The 18388-nt window shown below is 36.8% G+C and overlaps 2 protein-coding genes across 2 annotated transcripts; both read right to left on the bottom strand.

Annotated features, from left to right (window-relative positions):
• Nucleotides 1–4048: 4048 nt before the first annotated feature.
• Nucleotides 4049–5119, bottom strand: LOC140807952 (uncharacterized). The gene has a single exon (XM_073164913.1). The coding sequence runs from the start codon at nt 5117–5119 to the stop codon at nt 4049–4051; it is 1071 nt and encodes a 356-aa protein (XP_073021014.1).
• A 2862-nt stretch (nt 5120–7981) lies between these two features.
• Nucleotides 7982–8855, bottom strand: LOC140807949 (uncharacterized). The gene is made up of 2 exons (XM_073164911.1): nt 8079–8855; nt 7982–7996 (listed from the first exon to the last, which is right to left on the bottom strand). The coding sequence occupies exons 1-2, from the start codon at nt 8853–8855 to the stop codon at nt 7982–7984; spliced, it is 792 nt and encodes a 263-aa protein (XP_073021012.1).
• Between the last annotated feature and the right edge of the window lie 9533 nt (nt 8856–18388).

Here is an 18388-nt window from a genome sequence, read left to right as displayed (position 1 = left end):
ACCAAAGAATAATATAATAATAAATATATGTTGTGAATAGTAGAGAACATAGAGAAGAGAGAATGATTTTTATGTACTTTATTCATCATTGGAGATCTCTATTTATAGAGTAGATTTACAGAACTTGAATAGGTAACAATATCAATAATCATCTATAATATCTTTTCTATAACACTCCCCCTTAGATGATTATCGACTCATTAAATTACTTCTAAGAGATGTGGGAGTTCAAATGCTGCCTCGTTAAAATCTTGTCAGTAAAAACCCAATCGGAAAACCTGAACGAAGGAAAAAGAGTACAATAATAGATACTCCCCCTGATCTCAATCATCTGAGATCCTTCAACTGATGCATCCCTATCTTGTGCACCAATTTCTTGAATGTTGAAGTTGGTAATGCCTTTGTAAATAAGTCAGCTACATTGTCGCTTGAGCGAATTTGATGGACGTCAATATCACCATTTTCTTGAAGCTCATGTGTATAGAAAAACTTTGGTGAAATATGCTTTGTTCTATCACCTTTGATGTAGCCTCCTTTTAACTGCGCAATGCAAGCAGTATTATCTTCGAATATTACTGTTGGGTCATCTTTGGCTGTTGGGAGTCCACATGATTCTTGAATATGTTGTGTCATAGATCTCAACCACACACACTCCCGACTTGCTTCATGCATTGCAATGATCTCAGAGTGATTTGAAGACGTCGCTGTTAAGGATTGCTTCACCAACTTCCATGATATAGCAGTGTCTCCTCGTGTAAACACATAACCTGTCTGGGATTTAGCTTTATGTGGATCAGAAAGATATCCTGCATCTGCATATCCGACTAAAGGAGACTTTGATTTTGTCGAATAAAATAATCTCATATCAATTGTACCCCGAAGGTAACGAAATATGTGTTTTACACCATTCCAATGTCTTCGGGTTGGACATGAGATATATCTCGCTAAAAGATTAACAGAAAATGATATATCTGGGCGAGTACAATTTGCGAGATATGACAGTGCACCAATGGCACTTAGATATGGTACTTCTGGACCAACGATTTCTTCTCCATTTTCAGGTGGTCGAAAAGGATCTTTGTTAGCATCAAGTGATCGAACATACATGGGTGATGCTAATGGGTGTGCCTTGTTCATGTAAAAGCGCTTTAATATTTTTTCTGTATATGATGATTGATGAACAAATATTCCCTCTTGCAAATGTTCGATTTGCAATCCGAGACAAAATTTTGTCTTTCCTAAATCTTTCATCTCAAACTCATTTTTCAAGTAATTGGCAGTTTTAGTAAGCTCTTCTGGAGTGCCAATAAGATTTAGATCATCAACATATACTGCCACAATTGCAAAACCCTCATCTGTTCTTTTTATAAAAGCGCATGGACAAATAGCATTATTTGTGTATCCTTCTTTTAACAAATATTCACTAAGACGATTGTACCACATGCGACCAGATTGCTTTAATCCATATAAGGATTTATGCAGTTTTATTGATAACATAGCCTTGGGTGCTTCACCATTTTCTTTCGATAGTTGGAATCCTTCAGGCACTTTCATATATATATCACTATCAAGTGAACCATAAAGATAAGCAGTTACAACATCCATAAGTCGCATATCAAGAGTTTCTGATACTGCTAAACTGATTAGGAATCGAAAAGTAGTGGCATCCATCACAGGTGAATATGTTTCCTCATAGTCAATTCCAGGTCTCTGCGAGAAACCTTGGGCTACGAGTCGGGCCTTGTATCTTACAATTTCACCATTTTCATTCCTCTTTCGTACAAAAACCCATCTGTATCCTACTGGGATTACATTTTCAAGTGTTCGTACTACAGGTCCAAACACTTTATGTTTTTCTAGTGAGTCTAATTCAGTTTGTATGGCCTTCTTCCATTTTGGCCAATCATCTCTTTGTTGACAATCCTTAACGGATTGTGGTTCTGGGTCTTCATCATGTATGATGTCAAGGGCGACATTTAGGGCAAAGACAGTGTCAACAATCGTGTTATTTCGATCCCACAATTTTCGAGATGATATATAATTTATTGAAATCTCATTATTTTCATGAGAATTTGATTCTTCAGGAATAATATTATCCAAGTTTGGTTCATTGATCTCTCTTACTATATCATCCAAGATTTCTTCTTCGGGAGCTTTTGAATTTTCTTTCTCTTGTACCTTTCTTTTTCGAGGTACAATATCCTTTGAACCAATTGGTCGACCACGCTTCTGGCGTATTTTAGATTCATTTGCAGGTTGAATAATAGCTGGTCCTACGGGGACATCAATTTTGACAGGGGTATTCTCTGCATGTATATGTGACTTTGTCACATTCTTTGTATTAACAAAAGCATCGGGCAATTGATTTGCAATTCTTTGCAGGTGAATGATTCTTTCAAATTCTTGCTCACATTGATTATTTCGAGGATCATAATGAGATAGTGTTTTCTCATTCCAACAAATCTTTTGTTGTTCTTCGGGACATAACTTTATTTCCCCTAGATTTGGAAATTCCAATTCATCGAAGTGGCAATCTGCAAATCTCGCAGTAAACAAATCTCCTGTTAAAGGTTCCAAAAATCTAATAATAGATGGTGAATCATATCCCACATAAATCCCAAGTCTACGTTGTGGGCCCATTTTGGTTCGCTGTGTAGGTGGGAGAGGGACTTGTACTGCACAACCAAATACTCGAAGGTGAGAAACATCAGGCTCTCGACCATAAGCAAGTTGTAAGGGTGAGTATTGGTGATAATTAGTTGGCCTTATACGAATCAATGATGCAGCATGTAATATGGCATGTCCCCACACATATGATGGAAGTTTGGTTCTCATCAATAATGGTCTAGCAATTAATTGCAAACGCTTAATGAATGACTCTGCTAAGCCATTTTGTATATGGACATGAGCAACCGAATGCTCAACTGAAATCCCTATTGACATACAATAGTCATTAAATGTCTGCGATTTAAATTCAGCAGCATTATCAAGACGAATTGTCTTGATTGAGTGATCTGGGAATTGAGCTCGTAATTTAATAATTTGCGCAAGTAATCTAGCAAAAGCTATATTTCGAGTTGAAAGTAAACTAACATGTGACCATCTAGTAGACGCATCAATCAATACCATGAAGTATCGAAATGGTCCACATGGTGGGTGTATAGGCCCACAAATATCCCCATGAATTCTCTCCAAGAAGGTTGGGATTTCAACATCAATCTTTGTAGGGGAAGGTCTTATAATTAGTTTGCCTTGTGAACAAGCTACACATGGATAATCATTGTGTAAAAGAATCTTCTGGTTCTTTAGAGGGTGTCCATGTGAGTTAATTATTATTCTGCGCATCATTGTTGCCCCAGGGTGACCAAGTCGATCATGCCATAATTTGAAGCTCTGTTGGTCAACAAACTTCTGGTTTGTGACAATGTTTGCTTCGACTGTTTTTATTGTTGTAAAATACATTCCAGAAGGGAGTGCACATAATTTTTCTTTTATCTGCTTCTGGCCAGATATAATAGATGTTATGCAAAGGTATTCGAAATTATTTTCATTTAATGTTTCAATATGGTATCCATTTCGGCGGATGTCTTTAAAGCTAAGCAAATTTCTACTGGATTTGCTTGCATATATGGCATTTTTAATATATAGGCTTGTATTATTTGGTAAAATAATTTTTGCCTTTCCATAACCTTCAATAATTTTTGATGCACCCGATATTGTTGTAACATTATTTTCAGCTAATGTTAACTCCAAAAAATACCTTTTATTTTGAAGAATGGTATGTGTTGTACCACTATCCACTAAGCATTCATCCTGACATTCCATCGTTAATCTAAAATAAAATATAATTCAATAAGCTAAATTCAATAAATAATGTGTAAAGCTTTCAAATGAAATATTTTATTGAATAATGAAAACATTTATTGAATAACAAAATAAACCTCCATGACAAATCCTAAACATGAACTGAACATCAAAATAAAAACGAGACCACGATAACCTAATAAACAATAGAAATTCAAAGTAGGAACAAGACCAATGAAAGTAATTACTTATTATTTTCTAACACACCACCACCAATCAAATTATCTATATTTCCATCTGGATCAGCAAAGAAATCAGAGACGTCCAAGTGAGTTATATCAATTGGATCATCATTGTCCACAAAATTTATCTCCATTTTTCCATTTTCCTTGATTGATTTTTGGTATAGATCCACAAGATGTTTTGCCGTACGACAGGTACGAGACCAATGCCCTTCCATTCCACATCTATAACATTTTTCTTCATATACTTTGGAACTCTTCTCCTTTGCTTCTTCATTATTGGAATTCCACTGCTGGTGGCTTGTTTTATGTTTCTTTCCATTTTGTTGCTGATAGTATCTTCTTTGGCCATGCCCACGCCCACGCCCACGCCCACGTCCACGTCCACGTCCACTTTCATTGTTATGATTTTTAGTGGAATTAGCATTCACTTCAGGAAATGCAATTTCATATTCTTCAGGAAATGTAGTTCCATTTGCTTCAGGAAATGGTGTGGATCCAGTTGGGCGCATTTGGTGGTTTTTCATGAGCAGCTCATTGTTTTGTTCAGCAACTAGTAAGCATGAGATGAGTTCAGAGTACCTTTGAAATCCACGTTCACGATATTGCTGCTGCAGGAGCACGTTTGATGCATGAAAAGTGGAGAATGTTTTTTCTAACATGTCTTGATCAGTGACTTTCTCTCCACAAAGTATCAGTGTGGAACTAGTCTTGAATAATGCAGAGTTATAGTCACTTACGGACTTAAAATCTTGTAACCGTAGGTGCATCCATTCATATCGGGCTCTTGGGAGAATTACAGTTCGTTGATGGTCAAATCTTTCTTTTAGATTTTTCCAAAGCTCTCGTGGCTCTTTCACAGTGAGATATTCGACTTTCAACCCATCATTGAGGTGATGACGGAGAAAAATAAGTGCCTTTGCACGGTCCTGCTGGGACATTTCATTTCCTTCTTTTATTGTATCTCCTAAATTCATAGAGATAAGGTGGACCTCGGCATCCAAAATCCATGATAAATAATTTTTTCCAGTCAAGTCAAGTGCTTCAAATTCAAGTTTGGTGATGTTCGCCATTGCAACTTAAAAAAAAAGAAAAAATTATATAATTAGAATCATGACATAAATAGAGTAAAATTGCATTACTATTATGAAAATAAATATTATAACAAATTATGCATGTTACTACTTTTACTATGCAATTTTGAAATTTTGTTATTCTATTTGTTAAACTAACATCGATGCAGGTGTACATTGAGATGTGCTCAATTAATAATTTATGTGCTCAATTGAGTTGATTGTTCACAAGGACCAAAGAATAATATAATAATAAATATACATATTTTATAAGGGAAAACTTATTTTTAAATCCAAAACAACAAAGTTAAATCGAAACTTTTTAACCTTTCAAAAAAAATATGTTTCTTTACTCTATGTGCTAAAAATGATATTTTTTTGACGAAATTCGATAATAAAAATAACGTCGAAAAACTAACAAATATATTTGATATTGCAGAACAAATTGTTTAGATATGATAAAAAAAATCGGTATAACCTCGAAAACAAAAAACAAAAGTCATCTTAGGTATTATTCGTTGATTTCTGTAGACTTCACATACATCGTCAATTTAGGGTGTAAACGAAAACGAACCGTGATTTTTTTTAACCAACTTCGAAAAATATTAATTAATATATAAATTTCTCAAATTCGAATCGAACTCAAACAGGTTTGAATTTTTTCCAGCCGAACTCGAGCTCAAATTATATCATTCGATATTTTGCGCGTCTTGATATTTTAGTAATATAAATATGTATTGAATAAATAGATTTTGAGTCTTTCGAGTATTTATTTTTTAAGAATAGTTCAAATAGCTTGCGAGCATGTTCAATTCCATCTAGTCGGACTCGAACTCGAGCCCTAATTCAAACCGAACTTAAACTAAAAAATTTAACATTTCCAAGATTCCAATCAAGCTCGAGCTCGAATATATTTATTTCGAGCCGAATTCAAGTCTTATTCAGCTCGATTTGGTCGTTTACACTCCTAATCATGATAGAAATTCTTTTTTCATGAGTAAATAAAAAAAATATTTTATTTATAATAAATATTATCTACATTTTTGCTTTAAGAGCATATTCAAGGATGAGATGAAGTTGACAAGATGAATTTGATGTTGATTTTCAATGTTGGTAATTTTATCTCATAATCCTTCAGCGGTGGGATGAAGTTGCATAGATGATGTTGAAATATGAATTTTTTAATTAAATTAAATAACTTTGTTATATATAAGACAGTGTAAAATTGTACAAAATTTTAATAAAAAAATTACACATAATTCAAATATTAAAACTTATGCATAATTTTTTTTAAAAAAAAATTGCATGTAACTAAAATAATAACAAAAATTAAAAATAATAAGATCTAGCTAGCTATGACTGATTGAATCTTTACGAAGAATTTGTTCTTGTATATTGATATAATACTGAAGTTACACGTCACTCAACATTGGATCGTTAATTCACTACGCCCCATTGACATAATATCGTTAATGCTCTTTTGTCAGAGCAATTTCTGCGTCTCCCACTGACTAATATTTTGTATCTCTTTCTTGAATTTTTTTGATCAAATCCACCACGGTTGGATCTTTTGATCGTTCTCCTTGCATGGCCTTTCTGAAGGTCTTCATTCCCGTTGGTCTAATGTTTTTGCTCAATTCTTGCATTTCGTCTCCTTCATTGTCGGTGAGTGTATCGAAGGGAGTGGAGAAAGGAGATGAGGATGAGTCATTATTAATATTCTTCAGCTTTTTTATAGTATTGATCAAAACTCCTTTGAATTTCTGGAATGATCATATCTTTCATTTTGGTTGGTCTCACTGGACTAACCATGCTTTCTCATCATAGCATGGAGTCTCATGATCTATTCAAACATTTTTTGTGCTTCTCCATATTGAAAAGAAAATTCAAATTAGGATTTGTCAAATTGAGAATTAAATTTAAATATTGAAACTACTTTTATCTCAAATGAAGAGCCTATTTAATTGAGCGCTTCTAGCTCACTTAGTTTGTTCTAGAAAGTGAACACTCGTTTAGTCACATCTCTGAAATATTGTCACATATTGAGCCCGTTTGGTATCAAAAGTTTTTTGATTAAAAAAGTGCTTTTTTAAGTTGGCTTTTAAAAGTGTTTTTTTAAGTAAAAGTTGTGTTAATATTGTGTTTGGGTGAATAGATAAAAAACACTTTTAAATTAATAAATGTGTTTGGATACATATCATTAAAGTGTTTTTTTAACTCATTAATTTATATAAATTTTATAACGGATTTCTAAACAGATGTGATGTATAAATATAAATAATTAAATCCATAGCAAAACAATAAAATATTGAAATCTTAAAAACCATAAAAACAATTGTTAGTAACAATGGTTAATGTCTACATTCTACTTTAATTTATTTAAATAAAAACTAATAGTTCAATGTCGACCTTGTATTGGCAGTGAATTTCTTATGTCATCTCTCAATTCTTTCATTTCCGTAATATTTTCTTGTGTTGGCTCTTGCCATCTCGTACCTCTGTCATGGACATAAACATTTTCATTATCTTGCTCGATTTCTTGTAAATCATCAATATTTTCGAGTTGTTCAAGAATATCTCCAGCCGCATCACATCGCCTTATGAAATTGTGTAAATCAAAACATGCCACTATAATTTTAAATTGAGTATCTAGACAAAATGTGGGCATATTTTGTAATACATTCCATCGTGCTTTGCACACACCAAATGTTCTTTCAATAACCGTCCTTAAACTGGAATGATGATAATTAAATACTTCGTTTTTTTATCTGAACTTTGGAGCCAATCGAAATTGAGGTAAATGATATCTAGTATTTTTATACGGTCCCATAAAGCCTTTGAAAGTAGGATAACCTGCATCAACTAAATAATATTTACCTGCAAAAAATAAGAGTTAAAGTGTAAATATTTATCTAACAATTATTTAAAAAAAAACATATAAGATATATTAATATCAAACCTTCAGGTGGGAGTGGAAAATGCAATCCGCCTCTTTAAAAATTTTAGAATCATGAGCAGAACCTTCCCAACCAGCCCATACAAAAGTAAAGCACATGTCGAAGTCGCATACAGCCATAACATTTGTTGAAGTATACCCTTTTCTTCCAATGAAATCTATTTGCTTGCTAGGCGGAACACGAATGCACATATGTGTGCCATCAATAGCCCCTATACAATCTTTAAAATAAGGCCAATATCTTTTGTCATTCTTAATATATTCAGGGACATCTGTAAAATTAAGATCGATAGGTTTGATGATATCTCTCGACAACTTCCATATGGACTCTAAAACGTTGTGAAACTGTCTTGAAACATTTTCTCCTGAGTGTTGAAAACGCTCTTGAACATTTCTAACTGAAGCAGGTTGACCCATCATGTACAAAAATAATCCCACATTTTCATAGATATCAACTCCTTTTGTTGGCTGTAAGCTATATTTTTGGAGTAGATCGTCACATAGTTTATAAAAAACATGTTTCCTCATTCTAAATATTTCAAAGCATCGTGTCTCATTACCATTCAATATCTCTGCCACCCATTGAGACCCTGATAACCACGATGTCCTACATTTTTCTTTAACAATATATTTCAAAACATAATTCGTAACACCACACAAGGATAACAAAACCATTCTTTTCTTAGAGACATGTGTATTTCTAATAGAATCAACGGAAATGTCGGAATCACTTGATGCATCAGAGTTATCTGATATAGTGGAGCCTAAACTCGAAGACATCCTGTGAAAATATATGAATAAAGATAAATATATAAAAAAAACAATAAACATTGAAAGTTTTAGATTATTGCATTAAAAATTTAAACATACTACTTAGTAAAGTTGACTCATCAATCAATAAAAGAAAAAAACAAGTGCATTATTCAAGTATTTTTCCTAAAAACATAACTCATGTTAATAACGCTTCAAATCATCTTTAGTGAATGTCTTTGCCCAACCAAGCTGCAGTTCCGAGTCCTTCAATCCGATAAATGTTTGCCTATTATGCTTTTTACCCAAAACTCCAGTAACTATGAAGAATTGCTCACAGCCAACCACCATACCAGGCAAACTACGAAGAACCTCCAGACAATTTTCAATGCTACATGGATCATCTTTTGGTGTTTCGTGTATAGACTTTTGAGTCTCAAATTCTTGAAGGACACGATCAAGTTGATCGGCTAACCTAGTGGCAATGGGACCTCTTTTTTCCCCACTCTCCCTTCTTTTTCTCTTCTTTTGCTGCATAAAATTGTCAGCTCCCATTGTTGAGTTTTCCATAAATTCGTGGCTTTCAACATTAATATAAACATCACTTTGAAACTCTCCATCTAACTGAACATCCCAATCATTTGTATCATCGTTGAAATTATTATGAATTGGTTGATCCTCTGATGGTGCTATTGCAGCATAGCCAGTTGCTATGGAACCTTTAAATATCTTTTCCAATAAATCTAAATTCTTGGGTCCCCTCAATCTAAACTTTGCATACTCGGGATTTTCCTGTAATTTGCAACGTAACAAAAAATAAATAAAAATAATTGATTAAAAATTTAAAATGTAGTATATAATTGTACCTTGTAGAAGAATGGAGAAAAGATTGAGAGGAGACTACTGGTGGATGTTTTTTTTAGGTTATTGAAAAAGCTAGTGGAAAAAGCTCTAAAATAGGGCTTTTAAAAAAGCTCTAATTTCAACTTAAATAAGTGATTTTTTAAGCAATAGAAGCCCACCCAAACAAGTTAAAAATTAAAAAAGCACTTTTTTTTAAAAAAAAAAGCACTTTTTTAATTGTAGCTTCTTATACCAAACGGGCTCATTATCTCATGTACGTAATTTCCAACTCGTTGGCACTCATGTTTATAAATCTTCCAAACCAATCCCCGTAAACTAGTGCTACTTTGATCATTGCCAAGTATCTGATTGGACGAAACATTTCACCATTCAGCAGGACATTCATTTTCCTTCTTCGTCTAGTATTTCTTTGTGACGCCTTCACCCCACATCATCTTGAGCAACAGGTTTCTTCCCTTTTTTCTTAGTTTAGAGTACGTGGTTTATAAAATAGGAGGATGAGCTTCAACTGGATTTTGAGATAATTGAGATTGGTTCAACATAAAGTTCGATATTTGATCATCGGTGAGTTGTGTTTGGGAAAGACCAATCGAAGATTGAGAATGGAATTGAAAAGAACTGGGAGTACTAAGATCATCATTGCTCCACTGATCCATTTTTGTATTTGAATTGAAAATCAAATGAAAGTGAAGAAATCGTGAAATTTTTTAATGAAAATAAAGGTTGTGGTTTTTAAGAAATTACATGCAATGATTATTGATCTGCATAATTTGGGTATTGGTAAGATCAGAACATATCATGTAAGAAGTTTGAGAATTCATATTTCGCATCTTTGTGTGATAAGAAGGGAGTAACTTATGACCTTAAATATAGGATGTCATATTTCAAATCGTGTGTATTTAAATAGTGGTTCCACTATGATTTCATATGAGATTATCATGAGAAAGATGCCAAATCTTAAGTATTTTCATGTCTGTGGATGTGTATATTATGTGTTGAATGACCGAGATCATCTTGCTAAGTTTGATTCTAAAAATGACAAATGTATGTTTGTTGGATATTCTACCAATAGTCGTGCATATTGAATTTTTAATTTAAGAACTAGAATGATTATAATTTTCATTAGTGTCATGTTTGATGATCTTACAGATCTGGTAAGCTAGATACATCTGAGTCATTGGTCAGAAAAGATGTTGCAACATCTGGCTCAAAATTACCTCTGACTGAGACAGAAACGGTGGAGGATGATGATGATACAATGATCAATGATAGAAAAGATATCCTCAAAAAAATTCAGAAGAATCAATAATCATGCCAGATTATTGGAGAAGTTTATGGAGGCATGAAAACTAGAAGAAATGAGAAAGTTGACTATCGAAAATTAATTGATTTAGTATGCATGAGTGACGTGTATTCCTAGGTAAGTCACTCTTGCTTTATGTCACACATTGAACCAAAAAATATTAATGACACATCAAAAGATGAATTTTGAGTCAATGTTATGCATGAAAAACTTAAGCAGTTTGTCTGCAATGATGTATGGGATTCCAAGGCCTGAAATGTTAATATAATTGGAACTAAATGTATTTTTAATAACAAGACTGGTGAATCAGGTAATGTTGTTATAAACAAAACACGGTTGGTCGTTCAAGGATATACACAGGTTTAGGGGATAGATTTTGATGAAAAATTTGCCCTTATGGCACGAGTTGAGTATGTATGACTGTTGTTTGCTATTGCATGTCGTATGGCAATTAAATTGTATCAAATGGACGGAGATTATGTTTAATAATGTCATCTTCGATGAAGAAGCTTATGTAAGTCAACCAAAATATTTAAGGATCCACATCACTTGAACTATGTTTACAAGCTAAAAAAGACTCTCTATGGACTGAAAGAGGCTCCACGAGCATGATATGGTAGGTTCACAGATTATTTGCTTAAGATGATAACAAGAGTACATCTGGAGGATGTTTCAATCTAGAAAATAATTTGGTGTCATGATACAGCAGAAAACAAAAATGTGTGTCTTGTCTGCTGTTGAATTTGAATATATGACATTTGATAGTTGTTGTTCACAAGTTGTGTGGATGAATCAAATGGTTGAGAATTATGGTTTTTATAGTGAAACCTTGATTGTTTATTGTGATAACTCAAGTGATATTGATATTTCAAAAAGTCCTATACAACACTCTCGAACAAAATTCATTGACACTAGACATCATTTTATTCAAAATTTGTTTGAGAATGGTATAATTCGGATGATATTTGTTGGAACTGATAACCAACCGGCTGATATTTTCATAAAACCTTTGGATTTCGAGAGATTCTTCAACCTTCGGAAGTATCTCAGTTGTTGGTCAAACTCCCAATCAAGTAGTAGAGTATGGTTTATGCTGAATCTAAATATCAAATAGTTGTGGATGTTCGAGTATTACATGTCTTGTCCAATGTGAAAAAGTTACTTGGAAAATTTGAGCAAAAAAGGAGAAAAACAAAAAGATGAGAAAATAGAACAAAAATATTTTAGTATAAAATGGAAAAAGCTACCTAGAAGAGTCCAGTGAAGATCGTTGTTCTAGTGTAGAAGTTGCCAGTTCTAAATCAAAATACAGATGGAAAATGCTACCTATAGGAATCCAATAAAGATTGTTTTATAGTGTGAGAGCGATCATTTCTGAATCAAAATAAATTTCACGAAAGTTGATTCAAAATCAGGAGTGTTGTCAAGAGGTGTTGCAATCACCAAGTACATATAGACTACAATTTGATCACTGCCTGACATTTCCTTCTTATATCATACTTGAGGCATAATTAGGATATGCATTCTGATTGTTATGTGATTTTATATTGTTCAGTGAGCTATCATCTTTTAACCTATAATTTTTTTTAAAAAAACCTTAATCTTCTTGATTTTAAATTTTCTTTATTTTTAATGGTAAGTGTGTTAAATCAACGTGGCGTTAAACCTAGAAGTTTTCTTGAATTAAAATATTGCAGCAGTTCAGCTTTGTAACTGTTGGATGAGAGAGTAAATTTTGATTGGGAAATTGGGTTTGTTTCGGGAGAAAGTTACTGTTGAAAGCCATAACTTTTAATTGATTACCATAACTGAACAAATTTACTACTACTGATTAACTCATCTCTCGACTCATACTCCTTTTTTATTCTCATTATTCATCTGCGTGAGTTTTTGCTGTGATTCTTGCGATTTCATTCTCTGATTTGATATGTCTGATATTTTCATCTATAAATCACTTATCTTTTATCTCAAATGGCAGGAAGTGGGTACAATCCCCTTGATATCTGAAACGAGATAACAAAAAGTTTGGGCGTTCCACAAAGTATGACAACACCACCCACAAAAGCATCTACCGTTGAGAACCTCCAATTGGTTGTTGTCGAAGAGAATCATATTCCAATTAAAACCATTGCTTCTGGAGAACCGAAGAATGTAATTGTAGTATCCCGATTCCTAATTTGAGTTAATTATTGGATTAATTATTTTTCGGTGGGATCGGAAGGACCGAACCGGGTTCGGATCGTCCGATCATGGTTCGGATCGTCCGAGGTGGGTTCGGATCGTCCGAGCCAGGTGGCTGGACCCGTGGCAGACATGCAGAATTTGGATCGTCCGAGCAAGGGTTCGGATCGTCCGAGACAGGTGGCTGGACACGTAGAACGCATGCAAGGTTCGGATCGTCCGAAGTGGGTTCAGATCGTCCGAAGTGTACCGGATCGGAGCTTCCGAAGTGGATCGGATCGTCCGAACATTGGCTATAAATAGAGGCGCGAGGCTTCATTTCTTACTCGCCATTTCAGAGCGTTCCAGAGCGTTTTAGTCGTTTCTGAGAGGTTTCTAGTCTTTCCCGAGGTTCAGGCACTAGCAGGGAGCTACTGGCTTTGTAGCGGAGCTGTGCTCTAGTTGGGAGCTAGCGGCATCAGCGGGCTAGCGACGGACGAAGGTTTGGAATTGTATCATTATTATTTCAGGATTATCTAGTTAAGTCTGGTAGATAAGTTTTAGTGATGGTTTTCACTTGATGAATAGGCTTGGAATAGACCTGTTTGTCTGGTTTTCCAGTGGATTAGGATTGCAGTGATAGAGGTACGAAAGTACTATCCGAGATATCCTGGTCGAGTATACATCCTTATATGTGTTGCATGATTATGTGGTGCATTGATATATGTCATATGATGCATGCTATTATGTCACGTTTTATGATGCATGTTGCATTTCATGTTGAGCCGTATCTCCTTCGAGATAGCCTTTACTGTTGAGCTGTATCTCTTTCGAGATAAGCTATATCTTGTGGGGCCGCTCAGCCCTGTCTTGTCTTGTGGACGCATGGACACCGAGAGTACACAGTGGCCGACGGGTCGGGAGGGCTTCGGTGATCCGGGACATTTTTGGTCCACGTCTGTTCTTGTAGTGGATGCAGTGACCCAGAGGAGTACCGCGCGGCACTATCCACTTGGCGCCTCTAGACTGAGCATTTTGAGATCTTTTGTGACTCCTGTTTCTTGACTACCCTGGTATCATATCATAGCATGTGCATGTCATATAGGCTTGTATACTCATGCTTTTGTACTGGGCGTTCTTATCGCTCATGTCCTCGGTTTTGTTTATCTTGGACACCCCATTCCCACGGGGCAGGCCTCAGGTTGGACAGCTCAGGAGGAGGAGGAGGAGGACGTTGAGTAGCTGGTTGGTTTAGTTCTTCGGTATCTTTTTGATTCGATATGGTTGTACCGTATATTTCATTTTAGTTGAGTTGTCCTGGATTTTCGATTGGGTTGTATAACTATCTTTTGGTGACAGTTTTCCGCCTTTATTTCTGATTGTTTTTAATTAAGTTAATCGCATGCTTAGTTCTTGATTAGTAGGTGATTCTGGAACGGGTCACTACATTTATGGTATCAGAGCATGCTTACGATTTTGGGATATAGATTCTGTTTTGGGATTTTCGTTGACCATTTTACCATTTTCCCCATTCTATCTTGTAGCGATGGCTGACCACTTTGGTGATGAGAGTAGTCAGGGAAGTGTAGGTCGTTGGGGTGACCAGGACGATCGTAGGCGTCATCGTGAACATCGTCATCGTCGGGATGGTCCTAGGCGTTTTGATTTGCACCGTTTCATTCAGATGGGGCCTAAGCCTTTAGTCGGCGGTGAGACTCCCGATGATGCTGAGGATTGGTTAGAGAGATGGAAGATTTTGATTGTATTCTAGGTATAGACCTATTGACTACCTACCGAGCTACCGTGGATTGTTACCAGAAGCTTGTTCAGTTTCGTACGACTGAGAGCTCTAGTTGGTTTTTCTATGGTGAGGGAGCGCGACCTCCGATGCCAGTGGTATCTGCTCTGAAAGCCTGTCGTGCTTTAGAGGCGGGCGGGGAAGGCTACCTCATCTATGCGATTGATTCCTCCACAGGTAGTGTTGGTATAGAGGATATTCCAGTGGTTTGTGAATTTCCTGATGTTTTTCCAGATGAGATTCCTGGTTTTCCTCCGGTTAGAGAGGTGGAATTTGGCATTGAGTTAATGCCAGGGACTGCACCGATTTATCGTGCCCCCTATCGTCTTGCTCCGTCAGAGATGAGAGAATTGAAGCAGCAATTGCAGGATCTTCTTGATAAAGGTTATATTCGCCCGAGTGTTTCACCTTGGGGAGCTCCAGTCTTGTTTGTCAAGAAAAAGGATGGATCGATGCGATTGTGTATTGATTATCGCCAGCTGAATCGTGTGACGATCAAAAACAAGTATCTATTACCTCGTATTGATGACTTGTTCGATCAGCTTCAGGGTACCTCTGTTTACTCCAAGATTGACTTGCGATCGGGTTATCATCAGATGAGAGTCAGAGATGATGATATTTCCAAGACTGCATTTCGTACTCGATATGGACATTACGAGTTTCTAGTTATGCCATTCGGATTGACGAATGCGCCAGCGGTGTTCATGGATCTAATGAACCGAGTCTTTCGTGATTTTCTAGATCAGTTTGTTGTGGTTTTCATCGATGATATCTTGATTTATTCTCACAGTGTGGAAGAGCATATCCAGCACTTGAGGATTGTGTTGCAGATTCTTCGCGAGAAGCAATTGTATGCTAAGCTGAGTAAGTGCGAATTCTGGATTGATCGTGTAGTATTCCTTGGTCATGTGATTTCCAAGGAAGGAATTTCTGTGGATCCCAGCAAGATCGAAGCAGTGCTGAATTGGTCACGTCCTACGACGGTGGCTGAGATCCGTAGTTTTCTAGGTCTGGCAGGGTATTATCGTCGCTTCATCGTGAATTTCTCTCAGGTAGCTAGACCATTGACGCAGCTTACTCGGAAGGATGTTCCATTTAAGTGGTCATCTGAGTGCGAAGATAGTTTCAGAGAGCTTCGTCGACTTCTGACTTCTGCACCTGTTTTGGCGTTACCGTCAGGATCTGATGGTTTCAGTGTTTACACCGATGCCTCTTTTCAAGGCTTAGGGTGTGTGTTGACGCAGAATGATCATGTGATCGCTTACGCATCCAGGCAGTTAAAACCTCACGAGGAGAAGTACCCTATTCATGATCTAGAATTAGCTGCTATTGTGTTTGCGCTAAAGATCTGGCGTCATTACTTGTACGGGGTTAAGTTTGAAATTTTTACTGATCATAAGAGTCTGAAGTATCTGTTCACTCAGGCTGAGTTGAACATGAGACAACGTCGTTGGATGGATCTACTGAAAGATTATGACTGCGAGATCAAATACCATCCAGGTTCTGCGAATCTTACAGCAGATGCTCTTAGTCGCAAGGTGAGAGTCTCTGCACTTCAGACCAGTGCTATGATTAGTACTATCCAGGATTGTTGTTCGTTGGGATTTAATTTCAAACATCGGAAAGGTATGGAGAGCATTCGTGTTGCTACCATTTTATCTGAGCCAATTTTGTTCGCTCGGATTCGAGATGCTCAGATGTCTGATCTCAAGACTCAGAGATTAGCTCGGTTGGCTTGTGGAGATAGTAATTTCCATTATCAGTCTAATGGTCTTCTGTGTTTGTCTAATCGGGTTGTGGTACCAAAGGATGATACTTTGAGAGAAGAGATCTTATCTCAGGCCCATCGAAGCAAGTTGAGTGTTCATCCGGGAAGCAATAAGATGTATAAAGATTTGAGGACACGATTTTGGTGGAAAGGGATGAAGCGCAGCGTTTATCAGTTTGTTTCCAAGTGTCTTGTTTGTCAGCAGGTTAAGGCAGAGCACCGTCGACCGGGAGGATTATTGCTGAACTTACCTATTCCTGAATGGAAGTGGGAGCATATCGCGATGGACTTCATTACTCACTTACCTTTGTCTTCGAGGAATAGTGATGCTATTTGGATAGTGGTGGATCGACTCACCAAGTCTGCTCATTTTCTGCCATATAACCGTGATTTCACTTTCGATCGTATGGCTCGCTTGTATATTCAAGAGATTTACGTCTGCATGGAGTGCCAGTCAGTATTGTCAGTGACAGAGATCCTCGTTTTACCTCACGATTTTGGGGTAGTTTCCAGGCGGTATTGGGTACGTCCCTAAGTTTAAGTACAACTTATCATCCAGAGACCGACGGTCAGACGGAGAGGACTATCCGTACACTTGAGGATATGATGCGAGCTTGTGTGATGGATTTCGGAACCGCTTGGCAGGATCATTTGCCTTTGATTGAGTTCGCGTACAACAACAGCTATCATCGTAGTATTGGTATGGCACCATTTGAGGCGTTGTATGGGCGACGTTGTCGTACTCCATTATTCTGGGACGAAGTTGGGGAACGACATGTTGAGGGACCGGAGTTAGTCCAGCAGGCTATTGATAAGGTTGCAGTAATCAAGAAACGGATTAAGATCGCTCAGGATCGACAGGCTAGTTATGCGAACACCAAGCGGCGACCTCTTTATTTTCAGCCAGGTGAGAAAGTGTTTCTCCGAGTTTCGCCTTTTCGCAGGATTTTGAGATTTGGTCTCAAGGGTAAGCTGTCTCCGAGATTTATTGGTCCATTTGAAATATTGGAAAGCGTGGGAGATTTGGCTTACAGACTTGCATTGCCGCCGTACCTATCAAGTATTCATGATGTGTTCCACGTATCTTTGTTGAGACGATACATAGCAGATAAGTCTCACATCTTGCATCCCTCTGAAGTTCAACTAAATTCGGATTTGTCTTACGTGGAACGACCCGTGCGGATTCTCGATCGCAAAGACAAGGTATTGCGGAATAAGATCATTCCTCTTGTCTTAGTTCAGTGGCAGCGCAGAGGCACTGAAGAAGCCACTTGGGAGCTAGAGAATCGTATGCGTTCGGAGCATCCAGAGCTCTTTTGAGTTGTACTGTAGTTGTACTATGGATATGTGTGTGTGTTTTCCGTTGTAATCCAAAGATCAGTTGTGTTCAACAACAATTGAGATATAATAACAATGTTGTTACTCCTTTTTGTTCATCCTATAAACCTGATTTCGAGGACGAAATCTTTTTAAGGGGGGGAGAATGTAGTATCCCGATTCCTAATTTGAGTTAATTATTGGATTAATTATTTTTCGGTGGGATCGGAAGGACCGAACCGGGTTCGGATCGTCCGATCATGGTTCGGATCGTCCGAGGTGGGTTCGGATCGTCCGAGCCAGGTGGCTGGACCCGTGGCAGACATGCAGAATTCGGATCGTCCGAGCAAGGG

This window comes from Primulina eburnea, chromosome 12 (assembly GCF_022965805.1).
Source record: "Primulina eburnea isolate SZY01 chromosome 12, ASM2296580v1, whole genome shotgun sequence".
NCBI classification, from domain to species: Eukaryota; Viridiplantae; Streptophyta; class Magnoliopsida; order Lamiales; family Gesneriaceae; genus Primulina; species Primulina eburnea.
Note: the sequence above shows the minus strand (reverse complement) of the source record. Positions and strands in the feature narration are given on the sequence as shown.

Excerpts from the sequence above, each read along its gene's own strand:
- LOC140807952 (XM_073164913.1), bottom strand. The coding sequence starts at position 5,119 with ATGGCGAACATCACCAAACTTGAATTTGAAGCACTTGACTTGACTGGA.
- LOC140807949 (XM_073164911.1), bottom strand. The coding sequence starts at position 8,855 with ATGTCTTCGAGTTTAGGCTCCACTATATCAGATAACTCTGATGCATCA.